This window comes from Parasteatoda tepidariorum, chromosome 8 (genome assembly GCF_982258835.1).
Source record: "Parasteatoda tepidariorum strain Cologne lab strain chromosome 8, Ptep-v5.0, whole genome shotgun sequence".
In the NCBI taxonomy this organism is placed as follows: domain Eukaryota; kingdom Metazoa; phylum Arthropoda; class Arachnida; order Araneae; family Theridiidae; genus Parasteatoda; species Parasteatoda tepidariorum.
The window spans coordinates 104,164,513-104,182,709 of record NC_141762.1 but is presented as its reverse complement, the minus strand read 5'-3'; the positions used below and the strand labels follow the sequence as shown (position 1 = coordinate 104,182,709).

The 18,197-nt window shown below is 29.6% G+C and overlaps 1 protein-coding gene across 2 annotated transcripts in view; it reads left to right on the top strand.

Annotated features, from left to right (window-relative positions):
- Positions 1 to 1,739: 1,739 nt before the first annotated feature.
- The window catches only part of LOC107451144 (PRL-1 phosphatase), a 47,610-nt gene continuing 31,152 nt past the window's right edge, over positions 1,740 to 18,197 (top strand). Inside the window, exons 1-2 of one of the 2 annotated variants that reach the window (XM_016067153.4) lie at positions 1,740 to 1,853; positions 8,617 to 9,005. In XM_016067153.4, the coding sequence (XP_015922639.1) occupies positions 8,889 to 9,005 (117 nt within the window). In that variant the 5' untranslated portion in view covers positions 1,740 to 1,853; positions 8,617 to 8,888. The remainder of the gene's footprint in view (positions 1,854 to 8,616; positions 9,006 to 18,197) is intronic. The other variant, XM_043055426.3, reaches the window with a different exon arrangement.

Genomic DNA, 18,197 nt, shown 5'->3' with positions numbered 1-18,197 from the left:
CAATGAGAAATATTTTTGATGGAATAATTTTTCACAATTATTTAAAAATATTTTATTAATGTCTCTATGAACCAACTCCCAAATTATTCATCTAAATGAGCACTTATAATATAAATAAAATAGTTTTTGAAATAATAATAATACAGTTTAGATTTAAATTAAATCATCTCAATGGACTTATCTATTTTTATATTTTGCATTCAAAACATATTCTAACGAATTATGGGACTGGTGCAGCCGGCTTGGTAAGGCGTAGGGCCCATGTCCAAGATGTCGTCAGCCGAGGTCACAAATACCTCCACGTTCCCATAACAAATTAATACCTCTGGGAGCACTCGATCGAAAATTGATCATGATCTGGTTTAAGTGAAAATTACGATCTGCGGATGAATGGAGTATGAATGTGTCCTCCCTTCAAAACGGGTTGTAACGCATGTGTGATGCAGAAGTCGAATTTTTGGCCATAGATGGCGCCACTGAAATGCAAGAAGAAGCGCGCACCTCCGCTTTAAAAAGCAAGATTGTCATTATTGACAAGTAACATAAGACAACAACAACAGCGAAGTATTCCGAGCGGAAAAACAAAACTTGTTTGATTACCGGATAGTTTGTAACGTAATCAAGTTTCTTCTAATTAAAGTTCTGTCTAATTAAAGCACCTGCATCCGATAGATGTTGTTTGAATTTGCCATTTGTCATAAGGAAGTGAATGCTCTTCATTTGAGTCGTTATTGGGTTGGATCACTTTAGGTGGTCAGAAGACACAAATTAAATTCTATGGACTACCCTGTTATTTTGTTATTGCTTTTCCCTTTTCATTCTTTTTTTCTTCAGAATTGCATGTATTGCTTACAGTTGTCTTTGTAATCTCTCATTATAAATAAAATTAGGATTTCTCTCTTATAAGAATATAAATAAATTTTTTCCTTGTTTATTTACAAATATTTTTCCAATGTGTTTTGGATAATCCTTCTTTAAAAAAGAAGAAATTCTACTTCGAGATCTATAGTCTATATTGTCACTTGCATAAGAAGGAATATCAACTATTTTTCTAATTTAATAAGCGCAAAATGCGATCGAAATGGGCTACATGCGACTTTCCCTTCGCCACCGTTGCGTTCGCGAATCAAGCGGTTCCTAAGGTTCCAATAATATTATTAACGGTTAAAAATTTAAGTTGCCTGTAACCGTTTTGGAAGAGAGCACAGAATTTTGACGTTATTTGGGCCTGTTGTACGGTATTGAGATTTTGGAGCCCGCTCCAAATTCTTCAACTTCTGAGAAGTTTATGGTTGACGGTTGTTTGACGTTTAATTTCATGTGACGACATAATCCTTCATTTAATAATGATTCTTTTATTAATACTTTAAGCATATGTTTTAGAAAATGAAACTACAATAAGAAAGTCAAGCTTCTAAAGAATTATGTAATTCAATTCATGATTTTTACGAACTTAGGAACCATTCTTACTGAATATGGTTCGATCGCTCTACTTTAAATGCACCAACCAAATTTTTAATTTCCAAATATATGCTTTAAATAAGTTTTTATTCTGTTGTAAAAATGTCAAAAGATATTGTCAGTGTGGCATTGAGAAATATTTTGCATTAATATAATTTTCTTTTCTTTTTTAAAACATTTGAATTCTGCTCAAAATCGCTAAAGACAGGAAACTTCTCTCTTCCTTTCAGTTTGTTTTCGAACGCCACCGTCAGAACAGTTTGGAGCAGGAACCGAAAGTTGCGTACCGGGGAACTGACCCATTGTCGCGACGAATGGTCTGAATACATCAAAAATTTTCTTTGCATTGGATTTCCTTCATGCTGGACGCTTCAATGTGTATCGACTTAGACGTAAGACTTTTTAATGGTTAAAAATCATAATTTACAATATCTCACTGTATGTATCAAAACTAGTGCTTTTCATTTCCTGTAATTACACTGGCTTCCTCAGGGTCATGGCATTTATTATGAAAGTTGACATTCATAACATTGGTTGCTTAATTTTTAATGAATGGTTGTTACATGGATTGTTTTACATCATTGTGTTGATACCCATATTCCAAATTTTCAGTCAATTTGTGTGATTTTCATGAGCTGAGCGCAGAATTACAAATTTTGTTTTATTGATTAACAGAATGCTACTTTCTTAATGTTCCCTCTCTACTGGTAAAATTTTTCGATTGAAATTAATTTTCATTTCTCTGAAAGTTTAAATTTTCTGTTATTTTAATTACTTTGCGAATGCTTGCATGTATATCAAAATTTCGTAATGAGTATGTAGGAATGGTTTTAGTCAGGGTTGGGTTTTTGGACAGGACACTTGTGTTATACTGTCTTAAACTGACTAAAACTGTCCTATACTGTCTTAAAGTGTCCAAAACCTTCAACATTTGTATAAGGTATAAATTCTATGTGTGAAAACCATTGTACATGTAATAATTACATATATAAATAAATATTCGATACTTTTTATGTAATCTGCTTTAACTTATTAAAGGAAAATAATATATTACATTGAAATATTTATAACTTTTGAAGCTCCCTAATGCATTAAATAACAAAAGTGAATACCTTATTCCTTAAATATGGACAAATTGCTTTTATTACTGATAAATTATGTTTTTGCATAAGGATAAATAAATGCAATATTAAAAATAATCTATTTTAATGATTACAAAAAATTGCCTGTTTTTTGTCCAAAAATTAACCTTTTATTTTTCAGAATATTTTTTTAAATTTGAATAATTTCACACAGTTTTGGACAGGACGGCTTAAACCGTGGATTAATCCATTCTGTCCTAAACCTTGCCTACTCTGGTTATAGTACAAGGTAGTTTTCATTTTATTTAGCTGTCTGCATTGTTATTATTATTAAATAAGGAACATATGTTTATTTTTATTATTAATAAACATACATTTTTTATTATGTTTATTATTATTAGTGTTTTTTATTTTATTTTATTATGGATAATGTTACTTTCCATTTTTTCATATTCTAATATGTTAGCATTAATCATTTTGAAAGTATAATATGTTCATTCAATTAATTAATTTTGTTTCAATCCCATATTGAATTTTACGCTGATATCTTGAACAATTTATAATATGCCAGCCATTATGCATCTTTAAAGACAATGCAAATCAAGTCCATAAGAAGGGTACTAACTTAGTGACTGTAATAGTTTTTCCCTCACTTGTTTACAGTTCTTAACTATGTTGCTTTTTAATGATTAATAAATTTAAATTTCTTTCTGTCAATTCAATTCTTGATTTCTATTTCTCAAAATATCTTTTTATAAAAACGGACCCTTCACAAAATATTTTAACTTAAAAACAGACCCTTCAGAAAATGATTTTTCTATTAAACGGACCCCTCACAAATTTGTTTATCTTCATTATTGTTTTGTTAATAATCAAATAAACCCTTCTCAGGAAGAGGGGGGGTAGAAATACGGATGCAAACGAATTAAGTTTTGTCTTTGACAGACGTTTCTTCCTTTATTCGTCCAAAATGAATATTCTGCGTTCAGCAGTATAGGCTAAATATCAAATATTTGTATGTTGCATCTCTAATTTTGAAGCAGCAATTGCCATTTATTTTTGCAATCAGATTTTTTTTATTATAATTTCACAGTGCTGAGCATAATCTTTTATCTATTTATAATTTAAAAACTCCTTCAAAAAGTTTTTTGCAATAATCGGACCCTATTTGCACAAATTCATAAAAACAGGACCCTGGTTGAAGGAATGTGACCTAACTCTTAGTTTATATTCACAGATGAAGAGTAATTTTTTCAAAATTTTGCAATAAACCGGACCTATCACAAAATCAGGGATATGATTCTTCCGCGGCTTTGCAGATTTCCGCTTTTTGTCAGATTTTTCCTGCTAATTTCCGCGAAAAAAAAGTTTTTTTTGAGCAAGTTAAAATATTTTATTAGGAATTTAATTTTCCTCGGAGCGAAAGTAATGAAGTCCTCATTCCTCCCTCTGAAGTTTCTCTAAAACTCATTTCCTTGGGATAAAACTGGTTGACCTTATACAGGAATGAGATTTTTCGTTTTTGCCTCTCGAATTTCAGCCTTTTTATCAAAAACTCAATTCTCTAAAAGTTTCGTTTTTTTTAAAATAAATATCCCGCTTTTTTTTTTTTTTTTTTTGAAAATTCAGTCTTTGAAATAAAATAATTATATTTATTTACGATTTTCAAAGATAAACAGAAAATTCAAACTATGTCTAGCTGCTAACCCTTCCGTATTTTTACTTATTTTAGCTATTTCGTCCGCTTTTACACACAGAAAATAAGATTTTCCGTGTTTTTATTTGTCCGCCGGATAGCTCGTATTTTCGCAATTCTGACGTTGTGACTCTGTTGTCTGGCGTAAAAGCAAACTGGGAAAAAAATATAGACGTGGATTTGCGGTGAAAATATTTATTTGCTCATTCAATTAATCTTGAAAATTTCTATTTATTAGGTCTAAACAAAAACAATACAAGCAAGCCTTTTGGAATGTGTATTTTTTTGGATCTCGATCTTATTCACGCGATTTTAATATCAATCATTGATTTTCATATTTACCTGATTTAAAAGTTGCACATTGCGATTCTTATTTACGCAATCCAATATCGTGTTTTGTATTTATGCATTTTTAAAATCACGATTTTATTATCAAACATCAATTTTCGTATTTACCGGATTTGAAAGTTTAACGTTGGGATTCTTATTCAGCCGATTTAAATATCGTACATTGCGATTCTTATTTACGAGATTTAAAAATCCAATATAGCGATTTGTATTTACACGCTTTTAAAAACCCTATGTAGCGATCCATATTCACGCGAGCTTAAAATCCAATGTCGTGATTCGCTACTGCGGTTGTAATATCAAACGTCGGTTTTCGTAATTATACGTGCTTTAAAAATTAGACATTGTGATTTGTATTCACGCGATTTAAAAATTATGCATCTTGATTCGTATTTACGTGATCTAAAAATTATGCATCATGATTTGTATTTTCGCAATTTTTTAAAATTCAATATAGAGTTTCATATTCACGTGATTTAAAAGCTTCATATCGGGATTCATATTCATACAATTTTAAAATTAATCATCGGGATTTATAATCACATTTCTTACAAGTTTAAAAATCACACTTTTTTTGTCAAATTTTTGTGTGTGTGTGTATATATATATATATATATATATATATATATATATATATATATATATAAATATATACAGTAGGGAACCGATTATCCGGAACGATCGGGACCATCACTATTCCGGATAACTGATTTTTCCGGTTTTCTGAATCGCTACAAAAAGCCGTTTTTTTATTGTTAAACCCAACTAAAAAAAAATTTTTTTTAGGAAATAATCTTGAAAAGAAGAAAAAACGATGAAGTAATACACTAATGATTATTTCCAAAATGATGGTAAGGTGAACATCTTTCAAAAAAGAAAGAAAAATCCTAAAATCTTATAAGGAAAAAAAATTTTGTTTAAAAAATGGCGGGAAAATTTATCGAATTTCGTTCCGGTTTTCTGGTTTTCCGGTTTTCTGATTTCCGGATAACGGGTTCTGTACTGTATATATATATATATATATATATATATATATATATATATATATATATATATTCTTTCCTTCTTGGATTTCCTCTTTTTTACTTTCTGACTACTCTCATCCCTGCAAAATGTCTGGGCAGACTCCTGGCTGTAGGAGATATTTCTTTAAAGTGAGTTGTCGCGCAACTACAATAACTATGATGTCAAATGGATTTTAAACTTGCTAATTGTTTTTAAAAATAAAAACGTGTCAACATTTGCCCAGGGTTGGTTACAATTTCTACCTTCTGTCTCTTTCTGTGATTTTTTTAGTTCAGTTTCTCAGGGATGAGATTCTTCCGCGGATTTCCGCTTTTTTTCAGATTTTTCCATTTTTCCCGCTAATTTCCGCTTAAATTTTTTTTTGCCCAAGTTAAAATGTTTTATGAGGAATTTAATTTTACGCGGAGGGAAATTGTTGAAGTCCCTTTTCCTCCCTCTGAAGTTTCTCTAAAAATCATTTCCTTGGGATAAAACTGGTTGACCTTTATACAGGGATGAGATTTTTTTGTCTCTCGAATTTCAGCCTTTTTATCAAAAACTCCGATTCTCTAAAAGTTTCGTTTTTTAAATAAATATCCCCTTTTTTTTTTAAATTCAGTCATTGAAGTAAAATAATTATATTTATTTACGATTTTCAAAGATAAACAGAAAATTCAATCTACGCCCTAGCTGCTAACCCTTCCGCATGTTTACTTATTTTAGCTATTTTCTCCGATTTCAGGCACAGAAAATAAGATTTTCCGTATTTTTTATCCGTCGTCTGGATAGCTCATATTTTCGTAATTCAGATCTCGATTTTTATTCACGCGATTTTAATATCAATCATCGATTTTCGTATTTACCTAATTTAAAAGTTGCTCATTGCGATTCTTATTTACGCTATTTAAATATCGTATATTATGATTCTTATTTACGACATTTAAAAATCCAATATCGTGTTTTGTATTTATGCATTTTTAAAATCTCGATTTTATTATCAAATCTCGATTTTCGTATTTACCTGATTTAAAAGTTGAACGTTGCGATTCTTATTCAGGCGATTTAAATATTGTACAGTGCGATTCTTACTTACGAGATTTAAAAAATCAATATCGCGATTTGTATTTACGAGCTTTTAAAGCCCTATGTAGCAATTCGTATTCACGTGAGCTTAAAATCCAATATCGTGATTCGTTTTTGTGGTTGTAATATCGCGCGATTTAAAAATTATGAATCTTGATCAAAAAATTAAAAAATCATGATTTGTATTTTCGCATTTTTTAAATTTGATGTAGAGTTTCATATTTACGTGATTTAAAAGTCTTATATAGGGATTTATATTCACATGGTTTACAAGTTTAAAAATCGCACTTTTTTGTCAAATTTTTGTTTATTTATATATATATATATATATATATATATATATATATATATATATATATATATATATATATATATATATGTATATATATATATATATGTATATATATATATATATATATATATGTATATATATATATATATGTATATATATATATATATATATATATATTATTTTTTTTTTCTTTTCTTTTTTGGATTTCCTCTTTTTTACTTTCTGACTACTCTCATCCCTGGTTTCTTTTTGGCCATTACCTGGAAGTTGCTGAGACAATGTTTTCACTACAGCGCAAGAATCTCTCATATTTTTTTCTTTTCTCACATTAAAAAATTATTAACCCAAGAAGTTCGCGCTCTCTATTGATCAATTTTAAAATGCGGGAATCTCTCATATTTTGGAAAAAAATTTCGTCTTACGCCATTTTGAAAAAGACAGCTACGGCAAGTGTTGAGAAAAAAAAGTCCTGTATAATAAGTTGTTTAAAGTTTGCTCTATTTTTAGCTGTTAATGAAGTACCAAACTCCCTCATCAACAATTTACAGCAATTTGTAAAAGTATGTTGGAAAACTATGCTGGAAGACCTAACAAGAAGTATGAACATGGAACCGTTTTTCTTCTATAATGAAAACACTGCCGAAATCTTCCTTTGTTCTGTACTTTTATTATATTTCTCTGTCCAAGATTATTTCACTTTCTTAGAAATATACTTATTCAAGAAATTGTTTTTAAAACCCATAAGAAGTTTTTTTTTATAGATTATTTATTTTCCTATATTAGTTTCTTGATGTTCACTTAGAGTTCTTAAATGTCTTTTGCCAATGTTAAGATCCCCGTGGCGACATTGTCGCAGAACGTTCCCGAATTCCTGCAGAAGGATTTTTCCATTAGGAAATAAGAAAATTATGCTTTTCTTTTCTTCAGAATTGTATTAAGAACGTGTATTTATTTTTTATTAAAGTTGTATGGTTTAGTGTATTTATTTAATCTCTAAGGAACATTTACTGTTGAGCTTTGAGGAGAATTCCTACAGACAGAAAATCTGTGGCTGTCTGTTGCTATGGTAATGAGGAAGAACCCATTTCTAATGAGGGGGCAATAGAGGAATGAAGGTGGCGATAGGTTTATTCACGATAGCCTATGCCAGTGTTTCCCAAACTTAAGACTTTTGTGTACCCTTTCTAAACTTTTACCACTAATAAAAAATTGAATGTCTTTTTTACCATTAAAAAAGATTGCACAAAAGTTGAAAATCACAACTGGCTGTTGACACCGCTAATTGTTAACTGTTAACTCTGCAAAAAATAGCCGATAGAAAAATACGTAATCGTAAATTTTCATGTGTAGCTTTGTTTTTAAAAAATCTTTTTTGAAATTTTCGTTTGTTGCAAGATATTTCGCATGAGAACGCATACCCCCGCTAAATTGTTCCTGTACGCAAACCACACTTTGAGAAACACTGACCTATGCCAAGATCAAGACAAAACTATTCACCCCACAACCCTATGGGAAGTGACTTTTCCTAGTAACCATGGTACCGCCAGACTAGTGTCTGGGGGAGTTCTCCTGAAAGCCGCACTATAGCTTTTGTTATTGTTGATAAGATTGAGTTATGTGTTTTTGATAAAATAAATTTTTTTTTTCAGGCTAATCAAAATCAATCTTTCTTATTGATGGAAGTGCTGGTAGGAAGTGACGAATATTGCCGTGCTCAGCACAAATAAGCGTTGCCAAATCTAGTGAAAAATTAAGTGTATATATTGTTTTTACTCTTTTTATCAGAGACCTATACTTCCAAAGCCTCTACATATGGGTTAAATTACGTCCAAAATTAAAAACATTTTTAAGCAAGAAAGTACTTTTGAACAAAATTTCTTGTAAATTGTTCTTTTTCTAAATTAAGTGGGGAACACAAGGAATGACCAGTATGAAGCAGAAATCAATGCGACCTGGACCATCCGAAATAACCTACAAAAACATGAAATTTCTCATAATGGATCGCCCGACAGATGCTACCATTCCCGTCTTGTTAGAGGTAAATTTCTTAGATAAATTTTACATTAAAAAAACTGCTCTTATTTATATAAATTTGATTCTATCAGTGATTTAAGCTTGACACATTGTAATTATATTTGGGAAGGTCAAGGCCCATCCTGGGCTGTCGAGCCTTTGATGATGAATTATAATTCTATATTCAGGGTATCCGCGCACCTGGAAATTCATGAAATGTGATTTTAACTTTTTTAAAAAATCCTGGATTTAGGTTGCTGAAAAATCTAAATTTTAAAATGGAACCCCCCCCCTCCCCAATTTCATAGGGGTCCGAATATCTGAATTTGTAATAAAGCCCCCTCTCACAGTCATATTTTATTAAAATATAAAATTGTTTATCGTGTTCTTTAAAAATTATAGTGCTAAAAAATGAAAGAAAAAAACATTTCTAGAATGAGTTATCTTTTAAACTTCTGTGATTTCAGAATTTTTGTTATTTATTTATTTTTTTGTTTAATCAATTTAAAATTCTAGCTGAAGCAAGCCAGCCATTGGCAAATTTTTTTATTCCGAAATACGAACAAAAAAAATCAGGAGTATTTCTTTTCTTCCCAATGAACAAGAAAAGTATCTTTAGAATATAGTTCTGCAGAAAAAAAGAAGAAAAAATTATTTGCTTTTGTATTTTTTTCAGCTATTTTATTTCTTCAACTCTTTCTTTACACTGTTTTTTAAATTTAAAGTCTTTTAATATGAAGATGCAGAGTATAACAGTTTTGGTTATACAGTAGGGAACCGGTTATCCGGAGCGATCGGGGCCATCGCTATTCCGGATAACTGATTTTTCTGGTTTTCTGAATTGCTACAAAAAGCAGTTTTTTTTATTCTTAAACCCAACTGAAAAAAAAATTTAGAAATAATCTTAAAAAGAAGAAAAAACGATGGAGCAATGCACTAATGATTATTTCCAAAATGATTTTAAGGTAAACATCTTTCCTAATCCGCAAGAAAAATCCTAAAATCTTGTGAGGAAAAAAAATTTTTTTTTAAAGAATGGCAGGAAAATGTATCAAATTTTGTTCCGGTTTTTTGGTTTTCTGATTTCCGGATAACGGGTTCTATACTGTACCTATTATTTCTATCAATGTTATTATAATGTGTTTTTAAATTTATTGTTGTGTTTTTGTTGAAGAAAATAGTAACTTCTGTAAGTCATGAAAAATTCTTGGAATTAGTCATGGAAAGTCATGAATTTGAAAATCTGAAATGCAGCAGATACCCTGTATATTACTTGTTATGTTGGGATGTAACCGTGGTCAGAAAAACCACATTTCCTTTTTAGTTAACTACAACTACTTCATTACAATTGTTGTTACCTACAATTATAACTACTTTTCTTTTATTTTAAATGTAGCAATTATAAGCTACTTTCGAAATATAGCCTCTACTTCGCTACTTTTACAAGACAAACTTAATTGGAAGACTTGATTTTCACCAATAATCAAAATGATTTTGAATAAAAAAATTTGTTTGATTAAATGTGAGGAGATACTAAAAATGTTTTAATTCATTTTTACGTGAAAAAGTTTTTTTATTCTAAAGCAGCTTTTACGAGTTTGTTCTTTTTACCTTCAAACTAGTGTGACTTAAGTGATCAATGCTTATTTTATATCTTTCATAAGAAGTACAGTATGTATCATTATATTATACAATTCAGATTGTTATAAATTTTATGTATTAGTTATAAATTATATGCATATTTACGTATTACATTTGCAAGTATGTGTGCAGGGTGGCCACCCACCTGGAAAACCTTGAAAACCTGGAATTATCAGGGAATTTTTTTATACTGGAAAAAACCTGGAAATATCAGGGAAATTTGGATAAAAACCTGGAAAAATCAGGGAATTTTAAAGAAAAGATGGAAATTTTTTCTTTGATAATTTTTTTAATTTCACTAATTTAAATTATTTACTAATTTTCTTAATTTAAATTATTTCATCCATTATATCCACCTTTTTTAACGGAAATGTATCGCCAAACAGTTGAAATATCATCAATTTAGCTACACTTTGCTTGCATCAAAATTTGCTCCATTACAGCTGTTAAACTAGAATGCCACATAAAATTCTGTTACTGTTGCTAAACGAATGCAGAAACCTTTGACCGCTATGGGACTGTGCAATTTAGGGAAGATTCTGGTGTAGGTGGAAAAAGATTTAGGATATTAGCTTCTATTTTTAAATACTGTCTTTGGGCTGAATCCATTTATGGCTCAAGTTTGTTCCGATGCTTTGGTGGTAATTTTTTTTTCTATTTTGACAAAATGTTTTTGTATTTTTAACTTCATAAAATTCTCCAAAAATTAGTTGGTTATAATTTGATAATAGATTTTATATTGCACTCTTTTTCTGAAATTTTTTCTACTCCCATTCAAGGAAATCTGTGAATTATTTTTTCTCAGCAAGCCAACCAATCACAAATTTTTTTACCATCGCTGACAGCAATGTTTGTCGATAAATCGTTACAATTGTTGCATTAATGCTAATTTTTTCTATTTCATTTTAACCTTTTATAACATATTTTTAAAAAATGTTTTTTTTAAGAACTAACTATATATTAATATTTAATTTTGCTCTTTTGTTGGTCAATATATGATTTTTGATTCAAACTTTTGTACCAAAACATTTGAAAAATAAATAAAAAATCTTGCCAAATTGTCAAAATAACATTTTGAATAAAATATTTTATAATATAGACACTTTTCTTGTACACATCCTACACTTAATAAGAAAAAAGAAACAAAAACCTGGAAATTTTTAGATTTTTATCTGGAAAACCTGGAAAAATCAGGGAAATTTGAAATCTGATATGAGTGGCCACCCTGGTGTGTAACTAAAATGTAAACATATGTATTTGCTTAAAATATATGTACACATGTTTGTACCCAAAATTTATGCATCAATGTGTAAACAAGATAGACACACATACAATGTGAAAAAAAAAACTGACCACCCTGAATAAACATGGCGCGTAGCGTTTTTAAAAAGTGCTTAAAGGTGCTTTTTTTTTTATTGGGTGTTTTTAAAAAGTTCTTAATTCTCCCTTTCCAAAAAAGAGATTTCTGAAAGTAAATGTCTAATTTTACCACATATTATGTAAAAACCTGCTTTTCATATTTTTCTATTAAACATTTTCACAATCCATTCAACCAGAATCAATTTTGTTCATTTTTTAATGGCTAATATAATCAAGGAAAGAGTTTGTCAAATTCTAGTTATTTTTTCATGCTCATGTAATGTCTTTGAAAATTATATTGCATTTTGTTAATGTGCATAGTGCGGTGCTTATTTTTTGTTGAAAGGTTTAGCTACGCACCCTGATAAGTTTTGATCCAGTGAAAGGATCTTTACGTTCTAGGACTCAATCTTAATAGCTCGAGAGGATAACCGCAAATATGCTAAATAATTAATGTAAAAAATATTTACACAAAAATGTGCTTTATAGTTCCTGTTAAATCGAATTTTAAAAATGTCTGATATTTAAAACTAGATTTCTCAGGAACAACTCAACTGATTTTTCAAAGTATCAGATGTAGATCATATTAACGCTCTGCCACAGAAGCATTTTCATTGTGTACATTGATGTGCCTGCAAAGGATTTGAACAATCAGATTTGAAATTTTTTTCCCCGTTTGAAGCTTGTTTTTATTTTATTTAACTACTGTTAAAAGTAGTTGCTAGGAATCGCTACAAATTACTGTTTTTTCGTATTGCACTACTCACTACAATGCTTTTAAAAAGTAGCCCACTACACTACGAAAAAAGTAGCTATTGCAGTAGTTTTGCTACTTCCAACCACTGAATGTAACAAATATTTGGTCACGAGGATGAGTGACTGAATGTAAACAATGTTAAAAGCTTCTTAAAACGGGTAGAAAACTTCAGGTGTGTCCCACTCGTGTTATGCTTACGAGGCTATGTGTAAACCGGCTTAATATTCCAGGAAACCTAGTGACAGAATTTTTTCAAGCTATCTGCAACAAAACTTTAGCAGTAATATATTTCTGCAAGTTACTTTATATAATACCAAACATATATGTTACTCATTTAAAATAACAAACGCGCCATGTTTACCAAAAACTAGCGATGTAGCGAATAGTGATGGAGCCCGAATACTTACTTTTCAAAAATTTCTCTTTTGATTGTAATTAAAGTAATTTTCAAATTTTAAATTAAAAATGAAATAAATATTAACAAAATTGCTTTTTTAATCTTTGTATATTTAAAAAAATTTTAATAATAAAAAAATTTTAAAATCGAAATAATTAATAATAGCATATTTTAGTTATAGTTATACTTGTAATTTATATGCTATTTTATTTAAGACTAGCCGCCAAAGGCGCCCAGCTGTTCGCCAAGCTAAAGGTTTTCACAAATAAAGTTTTTTAAAACATAGCCGGAAATCTGAAGATTAGTGGACAATTAAAGTGTTCCTGTCCAGCAATTTTGTCTTCATATCCAGTTCTGCTGCAGATGTGTTATAGCTCTTGAGGATGTTTGAAATTATATAGCTACAACGCTTAAGAAAAAAAAACTAAAATGCTAAATACATGAAAAGAACACGAAAACGAATAAATTTTTTATGGTATCAATTTCTATTTCTATATAATTTTTTATAGTATCAAATTCTATTTCTATATCTGTTACGTCAAGCACTCAGGTATTATAATTTGATCTAGTTGTGCTTGTATAATTTTGATCTAGTTGCGCTTTCTACGTCATTTTGTTAACATCGTTTGGTTTGTTATTTAACATCGTTTGGTTTGTTATTTCTAAGTTAACTTTCAAAAAATTGGCTGGCATCAGCATTTTTATTCTTTAAGTTGTTTATTTTTTCTTTTGGAATTCGTTCCTTTTTAGCGAAATGTTTTTCAACCTAATCGAATTCTTTGCCGACTGTTCTCTGTATATATAAAGAAAATAAAGTAAATATTTTTAAAGTGTTGTGAAAAGAATTTTTAGTTGTACAAAGTACTACAATATCGCTATAAAAATTATCGTCTTCGCTTAAGAAAAAAAAAATAGAGCGTGGAAAGAAGAAGAAAAACTTATTATAACAATTATGAGCAGCGACAAATATATCAAAGCGAAGCGTTCTATTTACGTATCGAATATGTTGCCACATTTTTAATACAGAAGTTAAACTTTTCTCCACTTTAATAAATGTAAACTAATGCGAACTTTACAATTAAATTATTAATTCCTTCGTATATTATTGGTTTAAGTTGTCGAAAATTAATATTTCAATTGTGAGGTTCGCATTAGCATACATTTATAAGAGTGGGGAAAAGTATATGCATTTTTAATAGTTTTTTGAATATGGCTCTTTGAAGACGAAAAAGCAGACGAAAAGCATAGACTTACAAAATGACTGATAACTAAATAACTAATCAAAATTTTTGAAAAAGAAAAAAAGTACTTCTTCATTATGTCAAAACACAATTATGTGCCGAGTTTCGTGCCTGGGCGAAGCTTCTGGGGCGATATATTGTGATTACAGACAGACAGACACACACACAGCCGCATTTATTATTATGTATAGATAAGAACTCATTACATCTATTCTTAACTTTCTTTTTTATCAGAAAAATTATTAAAACTCAGAAAATTAACAACTTTTTAAAAAGTTTCACTTTTGAAATTTTAATTTTGTAATGAAATAATTTTCAAATTTTAAATTAAAAATGAAATAAATATTAACAAATTTTATTTTTTAAACTTTCTATATTTTAAAAAAACTTTAGCAACATGATGTATTTTTTGTAATATTTTAAATATCTTGATGCCACCAATAAGGCTTTCACAAATTTAAATAATTAATAATAGCATATACTTCATTATTCGGCCGGATAACTTCAGTATTCGGCTAAAGGGCCGAATAGTGGCCGAATATTCGTTACATCCCTACTATACTACTAAAAACTATATAAATTTTTTATTCTAATCAGTGTTCTCACTACAGCGCGAGAACGCTAGAATCTCGCATTAAAAAATTATTGACACGAGAAATTCGCACGCTGTATAAATCGATTTTAAAATGCACGAGTCTCTCGAATTTTGGAAAAAATTTAGTCTTCCGCCATTTTTAATAAAATCCGACATTTTGAAAAAGACATGAAAACATCTATGTCAAGTGTTGAGGGGGGGGATGTGTCCTTTATAATAAGTTGTTTAAAGTTCTATTTTTAGCTGTTAATGAATTACCAAACTCCTTCATCGACAATTTACAACAATGTGTAAAAGTTGAAGTCTGTGAAAACAGTGCTGGAAGACCTAACAAGAAGTATGAACATGGAAATAACCTCCACGCACTTCACTATTCTATAGCAGAAATAATTGAAAAGCCTATGCTGGCAGATGTAGAGGATAGGAAAGTGTGTGCATAATGCTACAAATTTCGTTAGTGATTTCGAATAGTTCAGCATCTGCCATTTAGCACGCAAGACTGAATTAAAACAAAATATTGTAACTGATGAACATTTGAGCAACCTAATGAGAGTAGCTGATGAAAAAGTAGATGTAGAACATTTTCGATATGATGATGCAGCAAAAATATTCAATGGTTTAGAAATTAGAAGATGTTAAAAATGTATTATAATTAAAGAAATATTTTTTTCCCAAGTCTATTCGTGTTTTTTTAATTTTTAGAAATCTCACTCAGTTTTTGAGAAAGGGTGAGAAGTTTCTTTTTTGTAATGAAAACACAGCTAATATTATGGGTGATATTCTTGCATTTTGTTGAAGGGAAAATGCACTAATTACTTCGCTTTTTTCAAATGATAATCACAATAAAAAAATCGTGATTGCCAAAAAAAAGGTAACCAACGAAATCATGCCACTCGGACTCCGCAAAAAGGGGTTTGGTCGAATACATGTTTCGTTTCAAGATTAGATGATTGTAATAAATATCGTGTTAAAATATCAGATTTAAAAACTATTGAGAAAACAATAGCAGCCAAAAAATCGATAGAATCGTTGCCCTAAAAAGTAAATACTCAAATGTGCTATTCGAATTGTCCATTATGTTTGAAATATATCAGGATATTTAAAAACCATGTGAAATTCAATAACTGTCGAAAATACAATCGGAACATTACATCTATTAACGATACTATTGGCGTAAATTGAGCATGCTGGAAATTGATTTTCTAAATGCCTGATTTGTGTGTAATTTTACCATTCATAAGGGTTTCCCGTAAATTATAAATTCTAACTGGTTTGCCGTCTTTTGAGTGTTCCTTATATGGTTATATTTGTGTAAAATATCACAGGTAACTATTTTTTGGGTTACATCTTGCAGGGTGTAGTATGCTTGCGGAGTCTTCCAAATTCTTATGTTTGTTTGGTTAAAATTTAAAAATTGTGTTATATTCCAAGGTATGCACGCACCTGGAAAGTCATGCAAAATCATGGAAAGTCATGAATTTCGGTATTAAACAAATTTTGTCATGAAATGTCACGATTTTAATTATTTTTTATAAAAAATAATAGAAAGTCATGGATTTTGGTCACCGAAAAATTTTATTTTTAAAGTGGAGCTTTTATTTTTCATGGTGTTCCAATAAAAGAATAACAAAAAAAAATTCTTATCATGTTCTTTAAAAATTATGGTGTTCTTTAAAAAAATAAAGGAAAAAACATCATTTCTAGAGCGAAGTATTTTTTAAACTTCTGTGATTTAAGAATTGTTATTTATATTTTTCATTTTATCAATTTAAAATTCTAGCTGAAGCAAGCCAGTCATTGGCGAATTTTTTTTTAAATTCTGAAATGAGAACAGAAAAATCAGGAGTATTCCTTTCCGATGAACAAGAAAAGTATCTTTAGAATATAATTCTGCAGAAGAAAAGGAGGAAAAAATTATTTGCTCAGATATTTTATTGCTTCCACTCTTTCCTTATCTGTTTTTCAAAATTTAAAATCAATAAATATGAAGATGTAGATTACAACAGTTATGGTTATACCTATCATTTTAATTAATGTTATTATAATGCTTTTTAAATTTATTGTTGTGTTATTGTCGGAGAAAATAGTAACTTTGTTAAGTCATGAATTTGAAAATCTAAAATGCAGCAGATACCCTGTATATTGTAAACACTGCAAGTATAATAATATTTGATGACACCCTTTTTCAAGCTTAGGCGTTAAAATCAATCGGATGTAGAGACCCAGAAGTTAACCGCCTAGCGAATGCCGGAATCTGCTTCGCTTTGCATAGTCAACCATACATATCGGTAGTCGTCCCTTTTGCCGAATATTCTGCTAAGTATTATTTGGAAAATTATTTTTCAACAGAGTTTTTCAGGGATAAATTCTAAACGAATTTAAAAAAAAAAAAAAAAAAAGAATCTAAAATCATATTTTTTCATGGTGCGTAGCGTTTTTAAAAAATGCTTAAAGGTGCTTATTTTTGATTTTCGTTATGTAAAAGCCATTAAAGGTACTTTTATCATTGGATATTTTTAAAAAGTGCTTAATTTTCCATTTTCAAAAATTAAATTTTTTCGTTGTCATGTTGATTTTCACCACATATTATGCATTAGCGTGCTTTTCAATTTGTTCTATTCAACGTTTTCACAATTCATTTAAGCATACCGTTGTCCATTGCGTCACGTTCATGCAACGTTTTCACAATTCATTTCAGCATACTGTTGGTCTTTAGCATATGAAAGCGCCAATCATTTTAAATGTTTGATGAAATACTTGCTAGTCCGCATGTTTGTCTACTGTGCTAGGTTCGGTGAGATTCCTGCACTCTCGTGTGCAACTCTGCTACATTTTGCAAGATATTCTCAATTTCAGACTTCATTTTCCACCCTCTGATATTGAACCTAAAAATCTTGATATTTTAGCATGGTTAATACAATCAAGAAAATAGTTATTTGACAGAAACTAGTTATTTTATCATGATCATGTAAAGTCTTTGAAAACTATTTTGCATTTTGTTAATGTATATAGTGCTTAAAGATAGTTTTTGAGTGCTTAAAGAGTACTTAAAAAGTGCTTATTTTTTGTTGAGAGATTTGGCAAAGCACCCTGTTTTTGGTATACATTACTCGAAATAGTTATTACAAATATTTGTTAAGTTGGTTAATTGATTTTCTGAGAGACTCTTGGAAAAGCGAAATTTGAAGAATTCAAACTAGATTATTTTATTCTAAGTTTTTTAATGC